This window comes from Poromitra crassiceps, assembly GCF_964638095.1.
Source record: "Poromitra crassiceps genome assembly, chromosome: 23".
In the NCBI taxonomy this organism is placed as follows: Eukaryota; Metazoa; Chordata; class Actinopteri; order Beryciformes; family Melamphaidae; genus Poromitra; species Poromitra crassiceps.
Genome location: NC_139639.1, coordinates 23,318,756 through 23,337,526, shown reverse-complemented (window position 1 = coordinate 23,337,526; position 18,771 = coordinate 23,318,756). Strand labels below are relative to the sequence as shown.

Below are 18,771 nucleotides of genomic sequence, written 5' to 3'. Positions count from 1 at the left end.
TTTTGTTAGGGGAATTGGTCTCCACAGTCACTGCATTCTTGTGTCCTCACCTTTTGCTGGGTACGTGTGTTTTGACTTCAGTGGCTTTATAGAATTCACCCGATAGCCTCATACTGTAGTTCCCCCTTCAGGCAAACACCCCTCAGGTCAGTATGTACTGTATACTCCTCTTGGGCCAGTAGCAAACCATTTTAGGATAATTTTGCATGGCTAAAATCAACAGTTGACAAAATTCAAGCTGACAAATAGATTTACTGTAAGTTCTGATATGAGTTTACAGCTTGGAATCGGCATGAATAGCCACAAAGGGGTCTTCGTCTCTATTGCTGATCCTGAAGTGGGCGTGGGCATCACCCCCGACGTTGATCTGCTTCCCGGTGCACCTGCCTCCTTCCTTCTGGCCAGAAATGACATCACAGTAGGTGCCACCAGGCATGCTGGTGTTCAGAGTCACATCCAGGTCCCTGAAGGTGTCACAGGAAACACAGGTTAAATCACTGTTATTTCCAGACGTCCATTATAGTTAGTCCAAAAGTATCTTCACACATGTGTTACAAGACAGCCACTGGTGATATGGACAAGATGGACAACCATTACGGGTGGTTTATTGTTAATGTAATCATTATGTCAGTATGTTGGGGCAATCTATAAAGTGTTGACATGCCTCTGCATCCAGTCCTGTACCAAATGATCACTTTCCCAGTCACAGTGTTCAGTAAACTGTCCTCACCAGTCATCGTTGTTGAAGACGATGAAACCACGGTTGCCACGTCCAAAGGCAACCTGGTTGCTCTGGTTGTCCCACCAGTTGGAGTGTGGCTGTCCATTGACCACGTTACGGAAAATGACCATGTTTCTATGGCGGAAACAGAATAAATAAAACATCTATCATTTTGGATTGCAGGCAAAAAGAGGGATACGTGCATAAAGAATTCAGCACACATTGGACAGAAGACAAGACTTCAGTCAAATGTATTTCTAAATCATTTGGAATGTTTTACCACCAGATGGGTGGAGCTTAAGCTCACAATAATTTGGATATTGTCAGATAAGTTTGAAAACACAGTTCGAGGCTTATGAGCACAGTTTTCAGCATGGAACTATAATACTAAGCGCAAGAGGATCATATTCAGTGTACAGGGTACGTCTCTTGTGTTCTGAGGACTCACTTGATCTGACGCCATCTGTGCTCACACACCCAGCCGTCTCCACAGGTCTGGTCAGGGTTGATGGGAACAGGCTTGGTGGTTCCATTACCATAACTGGGAGGGCCCTGCCAGTCATTCTGATCCTAGCAAATAATGATGGATATACAGAACGAACGAATGAATGAATGATGAGTGAACAAATAGGTGGGCTAAAGAATGAACAAGCAATTAATAAATAAATTTACTCAAAATATTTGCCATAATGCATAATTGCTGTCTTTACAGCTGGAGTGTGTAACTTTTGTAGTGCAGAACCTTTGTCTCCCCCTTCTGGTGCTTCTGGCAGTGAAGGAACATGTGCTGCATTCATGTGGAGTTGGGAAAATCAGGTCCCAAGTTCTCCCAACCGTTTCCTTTGCTCTTTGTTGTCATGCAAAAACTGGAAACCGCTATCAACGTGTTGTTTGAATGCTCTGAGCAATAAAATACAACACATCTTCTTTGTAGCATCCATGTTGTTTCCACATTACGATTTAAGAGCTTGTAAAAACACAGAGGAATAATTAGTTCCCAACGCAGGAAACGGGACAATCCGAGCAGCAAGTGAATGCAGCATGTGTCTAGGCCAGTGGTTCTCAAAGTGGGTTCCAGGGACCCCCAGGGGTCCTTCAGGGGGTTCCAGGGGTTCCCCAGCAAAAAGGAGAATTATTTATTTTCCCTATAATTCCATTCATATTTTGGCCATGAGTTTCATACACTTTCTGTAATAACACATCTAAAAGCAAAAATCTTATCAGATGGGGGTCCCTGGGAAAAATCTTATCAAATGGGGATCCGTGGTCTAATTTGTGTCAGGTTAGGAGTCCTTGACGTGAAAAAGTTTGAGAACCACTGGTCTAGGCTACTCTGTGCTACAGTGGACAAATAGTTTTGAATGCCACACAGCCCCCGCAAAATGACTCATTTCACCTCAGAATTTGATACATTTGGTCCAATACCATTTGGAAGGTCTAGAAGAGTCACATGACTCAATTATTTAGCCCCATTAAAGTTATCAGAAGGCTAAGCGGAAATTAGCAGATAGGCTGGGTGGAAGTCACAGCGTGGGAATGTTCCCAGACGACAGCAGATTCAAAACTCCAGTCTACTTTGGAATACAGAGTTATCTGGCAGTGATAGGCTTAATGAGCATTGTGTGAACTCGTTTGCCAATGGCTTGAATGTAACAGACGTTAATTAATACGTAAAAGTTACGCACTCTAGCTTTAAATATAACAATGAATGAAAAGAGAAGGTACCTTTCCGTCCACAATGTGGCGGTTCCAGCGGTAGCTAGACATCACCCTGGTCATTCCGTAAGGGTGGGCCAGCATGTAGGCCACAGCCATCTTGTGGAGCCTGGAGTCCCAGAAGGTAATGATGGAAGCACCACCAGCACCGTGGCCTCTCTGGTTGTCATGGTTATCAACGAAGACAAGAGCATTGTCATTGGGCATGAAAGCCCATCCCTCTCCCCAGGACCTGGGCACAGGAATGCCATTTATTTATACTACACCGCTTGCACAACTTCCCAGTGGAAGTTTAGTGTGCTTGTTAGCAAGGGACTACACTGTATGTTTCTGTGTGTTTTTTTTCTGTCTGTTGTATGTATCGTGTCAAAACCTCTATGTACTTGCGATATGTGGCTGTGTATGGCACTATATGCCCAAGACAATTTTCCCCTCGGGGACAATAAAGTTCATCTCATCTCATCTCATTTTAGAATTGAAGAATTTGTTTTGTCAGCAAAGAAAATGGTAATTGGCAAGGACTTTCCTGATGGCCAGATTTAAAAAATATTTTTTAGCAGTCATTTTGTGCTGGTTGCTTTTATGGTAATCTCATGTTTAAATTCAGTTAATCAAATACATAGTTATGCAGTGTGCATATTGGTACACAAACAGAGATGTAGACATACTTGGTGTAACACAGCTTCTCGCCATTCCATTTGCGGAAGACTGGTCCCAGTTTGGCACTATATTTGAACTCTGTCACCCTTCCCAGGTGGAAGTATTCCCTGGATGTGATGGGCTCACCGCCAAGATCAATAACCTAGAAGGAAAACAACACAGAATTCACAACACTTAGACCAAGTAATGAAGAGATGAATGTTTTACTGCAACTCCTATATCTATACTATATCAATGATTTTAGCATTGAAAGAAATATTGATATTAAAATATTGGCAATTAGTAATTATTAATGAAATATGAATGATCTAATGGACATCTTTTGGCTACTACTCTTGGATCAGTATTTATACTGTACTAGAAATATTGCGCACTTCGCGCGCTCATTTCTAGCATGCCTCGCACGGTTTGCGTGGTCGAGCAGCTCACGCACAGAACCCTTCTTCCTTATTATCTAGTTAGTGAAATACTTGTTACTGGTCCGCTAATATTGAGAATATTGAGTGAGGCCTGTATACAATTAATGCGTGTTTCTGTCCGTCATGTGTGGGGGACAACTGTTGGTGTGACCCCAGTCTACCTCCTGATAGATGAAGGGTCTGGAGCCACCGGAGAACCACTTGGTGGTGAGGTTGTGTAGACGACCATACACAGCTGCCAGGTCACCGGGCCACATGTGCTTGCAGGCGTCCACTCTGAATCCAGCCACACCCATGTCAATCAGCTTGTTCATGAAGTCAGCCACCTTTCCCCTGACAGAGTCCTTCTCCAAGGCCAGGTCCAACAGACTTACCAGACGGCAGTCACGCACCTGCAACAAAACATGTTCCGATTTATACAACAAGCACAAATCCACTTACTTGGATTCAGTCTGACCAAGTAAAAAGAAATCAGATCAAACTGCAGTGAGCCTGAAGGTTATTGTGGGGGTTTGTGACTTGAAATCCCTACTCATTACATTACATTACATTACATTACATTACATTACATTACGTCATTTGGCAGACGCTTTTGTCCAAAGCGACTTACAATAACACATTTTTGTCAGCAATAGAGCAATCAACTATGCAACACAGTCTATGACAGCTACAACTTCTGAAGAAATAGTGGTAAAGTTGCTGTTTTTTGAGAGAGAAAGATGTTAGTTCAAGAAGGGGCCAGGTGGAGCCTGAAAAGGCGTGTTTTAAGTTTTTGCCGAAAGATTGGCAGTGAAGCGGCCGTCCTGACCATAGGGGGGAGCTCATTCCACCATTGCCGTGCCAGGGACGAGAAGAGTCGCGATCGGGATGAGCGACTTTTGAGCCCCCGTAGCGAAGGAGGGGCGAGGCAACACTGGACATTCTGACACTGCAACCCCAGGTTGCAGTGTCAGAATGTCTGTAACTGTGAAGCTATATTCCCCCAAACTATTACCGTGAATAAGAATACCCCTTTCACACCAAGGGTCCAACCATGGGTTATTCCCACATTGGCTTCCACACATTACTAGGCATATGGCATAGCCTAACAGATAGCAACCCTGGTGCTATACTATGCTAAATGTTATGCATCTCTCTCGGGTTGTGACCCAGGTCATATCTGAATTGTCATGACCAGTAACCCCTGTTTACTGACTTAGTGTGAATTGGCAAAAGGGTAACCCTGGTCTGACCCTTGTCATTGGAAAGTAGTAATAGTCAAATTGTCTTGATGGTGTGTGTGTGTAGGTGTGTGTGTGTGGGGGGGGGGGGCATGATTGGGTATGTGTTTTGGGGTGAAACACACTTGTGCCATGCAGTAGGCCTACCTGATTAGCATCACCATAGTTCTCAATATTGCCACTGCCAGTCCTGCACTTGTGGTCATTGAAGTCCCAGTCGCTGTAGGGGATGCTAGGGAAGTCCTTCCTTTGGGCACTGAACCAGGTTCCACAGGAAGAGTGGGTTCCTTCTCCTCCGCTGGCGCCACACATGTGGTTGATAACGACATCCACATAGATGTTGACCTGTGGGATGGTGGGTGAAAAACAAACAACAAATAAACAGCTCCCTCTAGCCCTTTTCACTTTCATTCCCCCCCCAATGTTTTTCTCTTATCTGATCACTCTAGTCTAGGGTCACACAGGGAGGAATATTATCTGAGCACGCACTCCTTACTATCATTTGTTTGTAATGATGGTGATACACTGCAAAAAAGAAAGAAAGAAATCTTATCACGTGAAAATATCTTGTATTTGGTACAATAAGTCTTATATTGAGTAGAATTATTTTGCATAAGCAAAATTATCTTCCAATGGCATACTGTAAGATAATTCAGCTAATCACCTTGATCTAGAGGTAAGTTGATTAAGTTAATTTAGGTAAGTTAAATTTTATGCAAACAAGATTTCGTTTTTCTTGTTAATCTTGTTTTTTATTAAAACAAGATCAAGTAAAACCAAGAAAAAATGAAATTAGCTTAATTCCATTGGAATATACAGTAATTGTGCTTATGCAAGATAATATTGTAAGACTTATTGTACCAAATACAAGATATTTTCACTTGATAAGATTTCATGTTTTTTGCAATAACTGATGCTCACTCTCTTATTCCACTTATTGTAAGTCCTCTGGGTAAGCAGCAGCTCATTGCCTAGAATTGGATTGGATCATTGGATACTAATTTCATGTCATCAACCACCATTATTGTCCTGAAACTCATAGTTATTCTTCTCGGTGTTTTGTTTAACATCCATATCTAAACGTTTGCTCCAAAAGGGGTTTTATTTATAAAAAAAAAACATTGTAAAAATAGAAATAAATGATCTTGATGCTATTTTATATACAGTATTTAACGTGAAATTGTATAATATGTATCCAATAAGAGTTTGCTGTCCTGTGCACAGCTGTAGATTGATGTGGTGCTGTCAAAATGCAGAAAAACAATATTCCTAAAGCCCATGGCAGACGAATCAAACATTCTACAGCAAACACGGATATGTTGTGTACTTAATCATTCGTGCTTCTGTAGTTTACCCCAACGTTGTTGCATCTGGTGATCATGTCTCTCAGCTCATCCTCATTGCCAGATCTGGAGCACAGGTTGTAGCTGATTGGCTGGTATCTCTCCCACCAGGGTCTCCAGGGGCTGTCCAACATAATGCTCTCCTGGGGAGGGGAGATCTGAGCAACACAAACCAACAACACGGGAATTCATATACCGGTAATAATAGTATCAAAATATTATGAACACAAGCTCTTTCTATAAAATAGAGGTGAGAGCTATGATGCCCTGTTGTATAAAATTGAAGTTCCATTGATTGGCATGCCCTAAGCTTGTTTTTAACTTTAGTTACAAAGTGGAGATGTAGGTGAAGGCTGAGAAAGACGTGAAAGGATTCTTAGACCAGACTGACATAGGATTATGCAAACAGTTTTGAAACTCTGCAGGGGGGTTTCTAGGGAGTGGCCAAGGGTGGCACTGGCCAACCCTGAAATCTAATTGGCCACCCCAGGTGCCACCCCAAAATCCTGACGGTGCTGGCATCTGTGGCCGACATTACTGATTTCAGGGGCTGCAGTGGGCTAATTTTAAAATCTAGAGTGAAGATACTGATATCATATTAAAAGAAGACCTATCCATTGCTACTAAGCCTGTCATTCTAGCTGGCTGGCAAGGGGGCGAAATAACGCTCTAAATTTAGGCAAAATTTTGGCAAGGGAAAACCTGTCCACATCCTGCCTAAATGTGGCACTCAGTGCCACCCTTGCTTGAGTGCGCCCCACCTGGGCCACCCCAGTCAAAATGGCCTGGACATGCCACTGACTGGTTGTCATAATAGTAGGCACACAAAGTGTATTCTGACATTAAAGATACACTACGCAAGATTTGTATTTTCTATCGCCCTAAATCACAAAGTGAGGCTGAAACATTTAAGAGCATTGCATCTAATTGATATTATGCCCCAAATTCAGCCTATTTGCCCAAATGTACTTGGGTACTGGTGTTGGCTGTATGGACAGTTCCCGATAAAAAAGTAAAGAGGAACATGTGTCTCCTAAACAGCTAAGCCGGACTCATCAAGCTGAGTTTTGGCTCTTTCATCCCTTTGGCATTAGTATAAATCGGATTGCCAGTGGACAATGAGTGCAAAGTGAACATAGAAAGAGACTTTATAGTAAAATAGGAATATCATTCTGCTGTGAGAATGTGCTACACACCTGTATTCAGCCATACATACCTGAACTCCACCAAAGCCATTGGGAGCCAAGAAGCGCTCGCACTCTTCGGCGATGTCTGCCCAGCGCCACTCAAACAGGTGCACGATGGACGTCCTGCCATGCTTGGTGTGGGGGTTGTGCTGGGCCAGGCTGAGCCCACACAGACACACCAAAAGGAGCAACTTCATGTTTTCCCCCGGGTGAGAGAGAAAAACAGATAACCCCGGTCGCTCATGTTATTTATACACACTGACACTCTCACCTAGACCAATCAGGGAGCTGCAAATGCCATTTGGAAGTTACCACCTGGGTACCAGGGTGCCACCTGTTGACATCTGGTTCTTTCTCACAGCTTCCTAACTTGTTTCAAAAGTAGCATATTCAAAAAAAAACTTCAGGGCAGATACAAGTTGGAAACCAAGAAATATGAGGTGTGTACGTGAATCAGGCAAGTTTGAAAGAAACGATTCACGGTCATTCACTTTCACTTTCAATTCAAGAGAATGTACATGAATCATTCCTGTCCAACTTGCATGATTCACGAATTATCTTGAATTGAAAGTGAATGAATTGGAAATGAAGAAGTATATCTGGAAGTCAAAACGAAAGAGAAAAGAGGATGTGGAAAAAGCAAGGCAGTGGAGCACATAGCCTATGGGGAGATATTGAATAACTTCAGCAATGACGTCACTTTTTTGTGTGTTAAAGGAAGGCTTTACCGTGGGGAATATGAATATATATTAAATCTCACGCCCCTAAGGTTTTCGAATCCGTTGAAATTTTTGAAATTGGAGCTTCACTCCCAGAGATATCAAGCATCTCTCACATATTTTTTGGGCCAGCCGACGCGTTTCGCGTCATCTGGCCCAAGTCCGCCTTGCGGAAGTCGTGCACCTATGAACTACAACTGTTGTGAGCCATGGTCCCGCACGCCCCTTCAGAGGTCTTCAACAAAAACGAAAAGGCAGCCATCTTTTTCAACCGCCTAGCCTGCTGTAGCTAATATTAGCTTCCCATAGTTCCTTGCAAAGAGACCGATCTCGGGAACGGAAGCACGGACAGACACGGGACTGGCGGCATTGGAAAGCTCGTCAAATTTTACATCTAGTAGTAGGTGGGTTGAAGTAACGAAATCAACGCTGAGCAATGTACCCGTTTTTACACATTTTTACAGAAAATAGTTACAACATCAGATGCGCGTAACTCCTACGAAAATGCCTTAAAATGCATGAATTTTTTTTTATGAAGACATCTCCCGACATATATACTACCGTTTAAATTTGGTGCAATTTGGAGGCAATTTTATTTTCGATTTATTTCTTCTTCTCTGTATGTTTTATTGTCGAAGCCTTCTTCTTCTTCTTCTTTGAGTTTTATGGCGGTTGGCAAACATATATGTGCATTACCGCCACCTACTGGAGTTTGATATCAGCCAAATGCTTGAGGGGTGGCATGGAAATGAAGGCCACGTGAGCCCAGTGCATTGTTGGAAATGTAGTATTTCGAGTCCCCGCACCCGCACCTCCCCCCCACACACAGAGTGGATTTCGGTTGATATCTCTGTGAGTAAACCTCCAATTTCAAAAATTTCAACGGATTCGAAAACCTTAGGGGCGTGAGATTTAATATATATTCATATCCCCCACGGAAAAGCCGGCCTTTAACCTGGCTAGCTACAGTAAGCTAATAGTTAAGCTATTAATGCTATGGAATCAGGGCACACAATTAGCACCAGTCACCAGCCTAATACTGGTAAAATATAAATATGCAAGTGACTGGTAGATTTGTGTCACTCGCCACCAGCCAAAAACAAACAAACAATGCTAATCTATTGAGTGGCTGGTAACATTTGAATATTCACTAGCCAAAAAAGTTAATTTTGCACCATGTATGAAAGCTATAGGCTAATGAAATATGTCCTAGTAGCCTACATCCTCTAGGGCCAGTAGCAAACCATTTTAGGATCATTTTGTATGGCTAGAATCAACAGTTCACAAAATTCAAGTTGACAAATATAATTTATCAAAAAGGTTCCAAGGCACTCTTCTTCATTAAAAAGCTTTAATATAAGGCTAGTTCTTCATAGAACAGAATAAAACAGCCAACATGTTTCGTCCATAAGGCCTTCTTCAGGGCTAGTTGCAAACAGGTTGACAAATATAATTTATTGGAAGTTCTGATATGAATTTATAGCTTGGAATCGGCGTGAATAGCCACAAAGGGGTCCTCGTCTCTATTGCTGATCCTGAAGTGGGCGCGGCCATCACCCCCGACGTTGATCTGCTTCCCGGTGCACCTGCCTCCTTCCTTCTGGCCAGAAATGACATCACAGTAGGTGCCACCAGGCATGCTGGTGTTCAGAGTCACATCCAGGTCCCTGAAGGTGTCACAGGAAACACAGGTTAAATCACTGTTATTTCCAGACTTCCATTATAGTTAGTCCAAAAGTATGTTCCCAGCCATGCAGTGTGTTACAAGACATAGACAGCCAATACTGGTGGTGATATGGACAAGATGGACAACCATTACGGGTGGTTGATTGTTAATGTAATCATTATGTCAGTATGTTGGGGCAATCTATAAAGTGTTGACATGCCTCTGCATCCAGTCCTGTACCAAATTATCACAGTGTTCAGTAAACTGTCCTCACCAGTCATCATTGTTGAAGACGATGAAACCACGGTTGCCACGTCCAAAGGCAACCTGGTTGCTCTGGTTGTCCCACCAGTTGGAGTGTGGCTGTCCATTCACCACATTACGGAAAATGACCATGTTCCTATGGGGGAAACAGAATAAATAAAACATCTATCATTTTGAATTGCAGACAAAAAGAGGGAATTCAGCACAAATTGGACTGAAGACAAGACTTTAATCAAACGTATTTGTAAATAATTTGGAATGTTTTAGCACCAGATGGGTGGAGCTTAAGCTCACAATAATTTGGATATTGTCAGATAAGTTTGAAAACAGTTTGAGGCTTATGAGCCTCAGTTTTCAGCATGGAACTATAATACTAAGCACAAGAGGATGATATTCAGTGTACAGGGTACGCCTCTTGTGTTCTGAGGACTCACTTGATCTGACGCCATCTGTGCTCACACACCCAGCCGTCTCCACAGGTCTGGTCAGGGTTGATGGGAACAGGCTTGGTGGCCCCATTACCATAACTGGGAGGGCCCTGCCAGTCATTCTGATCCTAGCAAATAATGATGGATAATACAGAATGAATAAATGAATGAACAAATAGGTGGACTAAAGAATGAACAATCAAATTAACAAATTCATTGTACTCAAAATATTTGCCATAGCATAATTGCTGTTGTCTTTAAAGCTGGAGTGTGTAACCTTTGTAGTGCAGAACCTTTGTCTCCCCCTTCTGGCGTTTCTGGCAGTGAAGGAACATGCGCTGCATTCATGTGGTGTCTTGAAAATCAGGTCCCGACCGTTTCCTTTGCTCTTTGTTGTCATGCAAAAACTGGTAACAGCTATCAATGTGTTGAACGCTCTGAGCAATAAAATGCATCTTCTTTGTAGCATCCATGTTGTTTCCATATTATGATTTAAGAACTCGTGAAAACAGAGGAAGAATACCACCTCAGGAAATCGGACAATCCGAGCAGTACATGAATGCAGCATTTGTCTGGGCTAACACTGCTGCAGTGGACAAATAGTTTTGAATTTCACACAGCCCCCGCAAAATGAGTTTCAGTTTCACCTCAGAATTTGATACATGTGGTCCAATAACATTTGGAAGTTCTAGAAGAGTCGCACGAATGAGTTATCTACCCCATTTATGTTATCAGAAGGCTAACCTGGAAATTAGCAGGCTAGGCTGGGTGGAAGTCGTACTGTGGCAGGCAGTCTGGAATCGAGCACGCGTAGCATGCAAGATTTCTAGTATGTAAAAGTTACGCACTCTAGCTTTAAATATAGCAATGAATGAAAAGAGAATGTACCTTTCCATTCACAATGTGGCGGTTCCAGCGGTAGCTAGACATCACCCTGGTCACTCCGTAAGGGTGGGCCAGCATGTAGGCCACAGCCATCTTGTGGAGCCTGGAGTCCCAGAAGGTAATGATGGAAGCACCACCAGCACCATGGCCTCTCTGGTTGTCATGGTTATCAATGAAGACAAGAGCATTGCCATTGGGCATGAAACCCCATCCCTCTCCCCAGGACCTGGGCACACGAATGCCATTTTAGAATTGAAGAATTTGTTTTGTCAGCAAAGAAAATGGTAATTGGCAAGGAGTTTACTGATGGCCTGATGAAAAATATTTGTTACCAGTCATTTTGTGCTGGTTGCTTCTACATGGTAACTATCTCATGTTTAAATTCAGTTCTTCAAATTCATAGTTTTGCTGTGTGCATATTGGTACACAAACAGACGCAGACGTACTTGGTGTAACACAGCTTCTCGCCATTCCATTTGCGGAAGACTGTTCCCAGTTTGGCACTATATTTGAACTCTGTCACCCTTCCCAGGTGGAAGTATTCCCTGGATGTGATGGGCTCACCGCCAAGATCAATAACCTAGAAGGAAAACAACACAGAATTCACAGCACTTACACCAAACAGTGAAGAGATTAATGTTAGTGTAACTCATACTATATTAATGATTTTAGCATTGGGAAAAAAAGAGTAATTGATGAAATATGAATGATCTAGTTTTGGCCATGTCTTCACAATAGATTACTTTTTTGAGGACACTTGCTATTTTCGCTGCTCACCATGGGATCATTTATACTGTATAGTCTTGTTACTGGTCAGCTAATATTGACTTGTTGAATATTGAGGCCTGTGTACAATAAGTCTGTCACCTTGACCCCCCCCCCCCCACCCCCATTTTGGGGTGAGGTGTTTTCAATATGTGTAGGTGACAACTGTTGGTGTGACCCACACAGTTTGTATATATCTTTCAATCTGAAAGACCCCAGTCTACCTCCTGATAGATGAAAGGTCTGGAGCCACCGGAGAACCACTTAGTGTTGAGGTTGTGTAGACCACCATACACAGCTGCCAGGTCACCGGGCCACATGTGCTTGCAGGCGTCCACTCTGAATCCAGCCACACCCATGTCAATCAGCTTGTTCATGTAGTCGGCCACCTTTCCCCTGACAGAGTCCTTCTCCAAGGCCAGGTCCAACAGACCTACCAGACGGCAGTCACGCACCTGCAACAAAGATGTTCAGATTTACACCCAGCACAAGTGAAGTTTCAGACTGATTTTAATCATGAAGTCTACCTCTGCAGCCAACGCCCTGCAGGTACATCACGATTCACGCCCCCTTTCATTCATACTTATCCCGTTCATTCACAGTCACCCACGCTTTCCCTCTCTGGCAATAGCCAATCAGCTCAAGCTATTCCGTTCCCTCGCTTTTCCGCTGAGCCAATCACCTAAGCGGTTGAGTGTATTAGGTGTATTGTATTTACCTTGTTACTCACCTTTGTGTTGTTGCCCCACAGTTGCTGTGATCGCCATTGAAGCAGTTGTTTCGCCCCACCTCCTCCCCTGCCACCACCAATGTTATGACTCTTGAAGAATTCCCTATCGGGGATTCTCTATCCTATACATCGCTGACGCCCTCCTCTCACATCTCAGGAGGAGCGTCATCATATAGTATCATTAAAGTTTATTTGAACCTTCTTACTAGTCTCTCATGATTGAAATCGAATTACTTGGATTCAGTTTGACCAAGTAAAAAAAAAAAACATTAGTCAGGCTACAGTGAGCCCGAAGATTAGTTTGTGGGTTTGTGACTTGAAATCCCTACCCTAGCTTGGAGTGTCAGAATGTCTGTAACTGTGCAGCTATATTCCCCCAAACTATTACTGTGAATAAGAATACCACTTTCACCAAGCGTCCAACCAGGGATATTCCCAGGTTGATTTTGTGAATGAAAGGGTCAACCTGTATAAAAGGGTTAACTTGCACTACTCTGCTTGGCGACCCACCTCTCAGACAAGGGTTGATTTCTGTGTGAATGGCACAAGCAGTGTTGCTATTTGTTAGCCTACATATGGCATATAGCCTAAATAGCAACCCGGGTGCTACTGTATGCTACCTGGGTTTTCACCCAGGTCCTATCTGAATTGTCATGATCAGTAACCCCTGTTGACTGACTTGGTGTGAATTGGCAAAAGGGTTGAACATGGGTCAAGAAACCCTGGTCTGACCCTATTGTCATTAGAAAGTATAGTCAAATTGTCTTGATGGTGTGTGTGTGTCTGTGTGGGGGGAGGGGGGGGTAAAACACACTTGTGCCATGCAGTAGGCCTACCTGATTAGCATCACCATAGTTCTCAATATTGCCACTGCCAGTCCTGCACTTGTGGTCATTGAAGTCCCAGTGGGTGTAGGGGATGCTGGGGAAGTCCTTCCTGTTGGCACTGAACCAGGTTCCACAGGAAGAGTGGGTTCCTTCTCCACCGCCGGCACCACACATGTGGTTGATAATAGCATCCACATAGATGTTGACCTGTGGGTAGATAGGATGGTGTGTGAAAAACAAACAACAAATACTTTTCTCTTATCTGATCACTCTAGGGTCACACAGGATGGAATATTATCTGAGCAGGCACTCCTTGTTTGTAATGTTGGATACACTGCAAAAAAAAAAAAAAAATCTTATCACGTGAAAATATCTTGTATTTGGTACAATAAGTCTTATATTGAGTAGAATTATCTGGCATAAGCAAAATTATCTGCCAATGGCATAAGATAATTCAGCTACAGTACCTCCCCTCCCCCCTTGTCCTAAAACTCAATTCTTCTGTGTTTTGTTCAACATCCATATCTAAAAGTCTGCTCCAAAAGGGTTTCATCTATTCTTTCTTTCTAAAAATATCATTGTCAAAATCATCACAAAAATAGAAATAAATTATATTTGATATATTTATGTGAAATGTGAAATTGTGTAATATGTCTCCAATAAGAGTTTGCTGTCCTGTGCACAGCTGTAGATTGATGTGGTGCTGTCAAAATGCAGGAAAACAATATTCCTAAAGCCCATGGCAGACCAATCAAACATTCTACAACAAACACGGATATGTTGTGTACTTAATCACTCGTGCTTCTGTAGTTTACCCCAACGTTGTTGCATCTGGTGATCATGTCTCTCAGCTCGTTCTCATTGCCAGATCTGGAGCACAGGTTGTAGCTGATTGGCTGGTATCTCTCCCACCAGGGTCTCCAGGGGCTGTTCACCACAATGCTCTCATGGGGAGGGGAGATCTGAGCAACACACAAACCAAAAACATGGTAATTGATATTATATCAAAATAATTATGAACATGAGCTCTTCCTATAGAATAGATGTGAGAGGTATGATGTTCTTGTTTTTATAAGTTTAGTTAAAAAGTGGAGATGTAGGTGAAGGCTGAGAAAGAGGTTAAAGGATTCTTAGACCATAGACTGATATATGGATTATTATGCAAACGGATTTGAAACTCGTTAGGTTGTCATAATAGTAGACACACACAGTGTATTCTGATATTAAAGATACACAACGCAAGATTTGTATTTTCTATCTGCCTAAATCACAAGGTGAGGCTGAAACAGTGAAGAGCATTGGCATCCCGTCTAATTGATATGCCCCAAATTCACCAAATTCACCATTTGCCCAAATTAAATTTTTGGTGTTGGGTATGAACAGGGATGTATTAGCGAACGGGTCTACCGGGCCCAGGCCCAGGGGTCCAAGAGCTCAGGGGGCCCATAACCCAGAGCCTCTTCACAGGGCCACCGCGTCTCTTGTCATGCAGGCCTGGGGCGAACTGATCCCTTTACACCACTTATATGGTATTCATAATAGTTGTCCAAGTCAAGATGTGGATAAAAACCCACATATCTTGTCTCCATACTTTGTATCTCTCTTCCACTCTTTTCCTTGTTATCTCTCTCATGATTAAAGTCCTAAATTCCCACATCGCCCTGCTGTAAATTATTAATAAATTTTTTAAACCTGTGGTCCAAAAGAAAAGTTGAGAGGAGGTAGGAAGGAGAGGCTGGTAGCAAAGGCAAGTATGAATGAACGGGGCAGAGTTTCAAGCAGAAGAGTTGAAATTAAAAAGAGAAAGGGTGGATGAGAAGAAGTAACAAAGAAAGGAGATCGTTTGATAAATTAGTTGTGACACTTTGGGGGCCTCTTCTCCTTCCTCTATCTGCTTCTCATCATCCTCAGGATTATTATGACACACACTGCCTGCCTGCATGCACAGATAGCACATGGACACACACACACGTCACACACACACACACACATACACACACACACACACACACACACACACACACACACACAGTCTCAAGAGTCTCCATATCGTAGTTTCAGTTGGCTCAGTCTCACCCAGGCACACAACCAGGCAGTAAGAAAAATCAACCCAGAAACTGTGTCTGACTGTGTCTTAATGGTCAGCTTGTGTATACAGTAGTGACAACAAGGCATTACACAGGAAGTCGAATGGTTAAAGGAGAATTTCGTTTTTTTTTAACCTGGACCCATCTCCTGGCATTAATTATGATTTGACCACTCACCCAATGATGTCCGCTGCGTTTCTGGCCGTCCTAGCGTTGTTTTGAGATCAATAGCGTCCAAGTCAGTTGTAAAATGGAGCTGATTTGGGGCCAAGTGTGAGCCTGTCTTTCCTGCATCTAAATAGCTATTTTTATTCCCGTTTTCCCCAAATATCGTCATAATCTGATCCCTCAACATCCACCACAGTGATATTTCCCCCCAGGCCATTTCCTGGAGTCGCACAGGGATCAAATTACCTCAAACGTGATCTCGGTCACCAAGTCTCGTGAAGTCCCGCGATACTTTCCTGCCGACTGGCCAACGACAGGTAGGACGCTTTGCGGTGGTGGTTTTAGCGTAACCTATGTGGGGTTTGGCGTAACCTATGTGGGATTCGAAATAACGAAGGTTATGCCAAACCCCACATAGGTTACGCTAAAACCACCACCGCAAAGCGTCCTACCTGTCGTTGGCCAGTCGGCAGGAAAGTATCGCGGGACTTCACGAGACTTGGTGACCGAGATCACGTTTGAGGTAATTTGATCCCTGTGCGACTCCAGGAAATGGCCTGGGGCGAAATATCACTGTGGTGGATGTTGAGGGATCAGATTATGACGATATTTGGGGAAAACGGGAATAAAAATAGCTATTTAGATGCAGGAAAGACAGGCTCACACTTGGCCCCAAATCAGCTCCATTTTACAACTGACTTGGACGCTATTGATCTCAAAACAACGCTAGGACGGCCAGAAACGCCGCGGACATCACTTGGTGAGTGGTCAAATCATAATTAATGCCAGGAGATGGGTCCAGGTTCAAAAAAACCGAAATTCTCCTTTAAATAAGATTGCTTTATGTAGGGGAGACCAGGACATGTGGTCACACTGTTCACTCATTGGTGTATTTCTCACTAGTGCCTTATACTGAGAAACAATATTTTTTGGGAACACTTTATAATGCGCTATGTATGCTACGAAACACTAAATAGGCGACTTAGTTATTCAATATACTGCGGACATTCCTTTCTTTACTTTGAGTCTCTTTTACTCCAGCACCAGTTTATTCAACTGGTGGGGGGGGGGGGCTGTTACAGTATTTAGGGCCCCAACCCTGTATTTTTGACAAAATGTTCCATAAGTTTATGGACAATTAGAGGGTTATTGTGCTTTTGGCTTTAATTGAGTGTACTTGCACTGTAAATCCTGTGTTAGATACAGGTGAGTTTATTTCTTGTTGCTGTATTGGGCTGTTGACTTTGAGTTTTCAGGTGGCTGTGCTGTAAATCCTGTTGAGATGCAGGTGAGTGTATGTCTTAGTTATTATTCTGTCCTTAATTGTGCGTATGTGCGCTGTGAGTTGGGCCCTTTATGCATCCAGGCCCAGGGGCCCGTCATGTCATAATCTGCCTATGGGTATGAACATTTCCTGATCAAAACAAGCAAAATAGCAAAATATTTTGAGCAAAATACAATGTGTCTCCTAAACAGCTACGCCGGACTCATCAACAGCTGAGTTTTGGCTCTTTCATCCCTTTGGCATTAGTATAAATCAGATTGCCAGGGGGCAATGAGTGCAAAGTGAACATAGAGACCTTATAGTAAAATAGGAATACCATGCTGCTGTGAGAATGTGCTACACACCTGTATTCAGCCATACATACCTGAACTCCACCAAAGCCATTGGGAGCCAAGAAGCGCTCGCACTCTGCGGCGATGTCTGCCCAGCGCCACTCAAACAGGTGCACGATGGACGTCCTGCCATGCTTGGTGTGGGGGTTGTGCTGGGCCAGGCTGAGCCCACACAGACACACCAAAAGGAGCAACTTCATGTTTTCCCCTGGGTGAGAGAGAAAAACAGATAACCAACCCCCGGCTCGCTCATGTTATTTATCCACACTGACACTCTCACCTGGACCAATCAGGGAGCTGCAAATATCATTTTGGAGGGTACGCTTGGGTGCCACCTGTTGTCGTTGACAGCTGGTTCTTTCTCACAGCTTCCTAACTTGTTTCAAAAGTAGCAGAAGTAAAAACAATACAAGGGGGAGGGTTATCCCTTGTGTAAGTATTTACATCCAAGGAATCATATTCATATGGATAGCTTTCAAACCTTTCATATAATGGATACAATCATTAAAACGTTGTTCTTTGGAACATTGAAAGTTATCGTGGGCCCTCTTTCAATAGTTTTTTTCTGAAGTTGCACTTAATTTGAATGAATTGTATCAATCACAATATGCACTGAATAATTATTGTATCATTGTATCAAAATTAGGTTTTTCTGGCCTATTGATCAACTCTTGCATCTCATTGGTTTTGTCTGCCTTGGGGAATTGTCAAAGTGTTGGACACTTCTACATTATATAATTGCCTTTGTAACAAGCAAAATGTATGCACAGTCATTTCCTGTTGCCGTCAAATTACAATATTTACAGAACATAATGTTCCTTGTATAACCTCATATTGTTAGTTCGGGTTAGAGTTGTTATCTGTTTTTCTTGGAGGAAAACCAATACAGATAAACTACATTTCAATGAAAACGGGGTGAGAGGTCAAGCATGTTACCTAAAACAAGTGAATGTCCCACGGTGAGCCACACTGACAAAACATGAGCCTTTTCCCATGAGGGGCTCCACTTTGACCTTCTCTTAGTTACGTGGCTAAAGGTTAACTTAAAGGCAGGCTGCCATTACAGTACAGTTAGCCTATCTTATGGTAGTGCACCTGATATACAGTATGCATCAATCACTTTGATCACCCAATACAATAAATGTGCTGGAATTTCTCGCTGTGACATTTTGACAAATAAAGTCTAATATGTAGCTCAAAATAACTTACTAATTACATCATTATAATTCCGTGTTTTTACCAGAGTGTTCTATATTTAGAATCAGGAGACAAATGAAAAAAGGAGGTCAGAATGGTGAAGGTCACATTAAAGTAATGATATCATACTTATACTTGTTGTATTTTCATGT

At 42.8% G+C, this 18,771-nt stretch overlaps 2 protein-coding genes across 3 annotated transcripts; both read right to left on the bottom strand.

The window, feature by feature from the left end:
* Positions 1-274: 274 nt before the first annotated feature.
* Positions 275-7,463, bottom strand: LOC310796986 (alpha-amylase-like; the record flags this gene model as incomplete). The annotated part of the gene is made up of 9 exons (XM_083659253.1): positions 275-464; positions 731-856; positions 1,170-1,291; positions 2,447-2,669; positions 3,106-3,239; positions 3,678-3,908; positions 4,884-5,081; positions 6,091-6,237; positions 7,296-7,463. 9 exons carry the CDS (start codon positions 7,461-7,463, stop codon positions 275-277), a joined length of 1,539 nt encoding a protein of 512 aa, XP_083515379.1.
* Positions 7,464-9,462: 1,999 nt separating this feature from the next.
* Positions 9,463-17,622, bottom strand: LOC310796601 (alpha-amylase-like; the record flags this gene model as incomplete). Of its 2 annotated transcripts, none has more annotated exons than XM_083658815.1 (9): positions 9,463-9,652; positions 9,926-10,051; positions 10,350-10,471; positions 11,232-11,454; positions 11,675-11,808; positions 12,218-12,448; positions 13,560-13,757; positions 14,366-14,512; positions 17,455-17,622. In XM_083658815.1, 9 exons carry the CDS (start codon positions 17,620-17,622, stop codon positions 9,463-9,465), a joined length of 1,539 nt encoding a protein of 512 aa, XP_083514941.1. The 2 variants fall into 2 exon arrangements, with proteins under 2 accessions (XP_083514941.1, XP_083514942.1); XM_083658816.1 differs by having other exon boundaries at positions 10,350-10,465; positions 11,244-11,454.
* Positions 17,623-18,771: the final 1,149 nt, after the last annotated feature.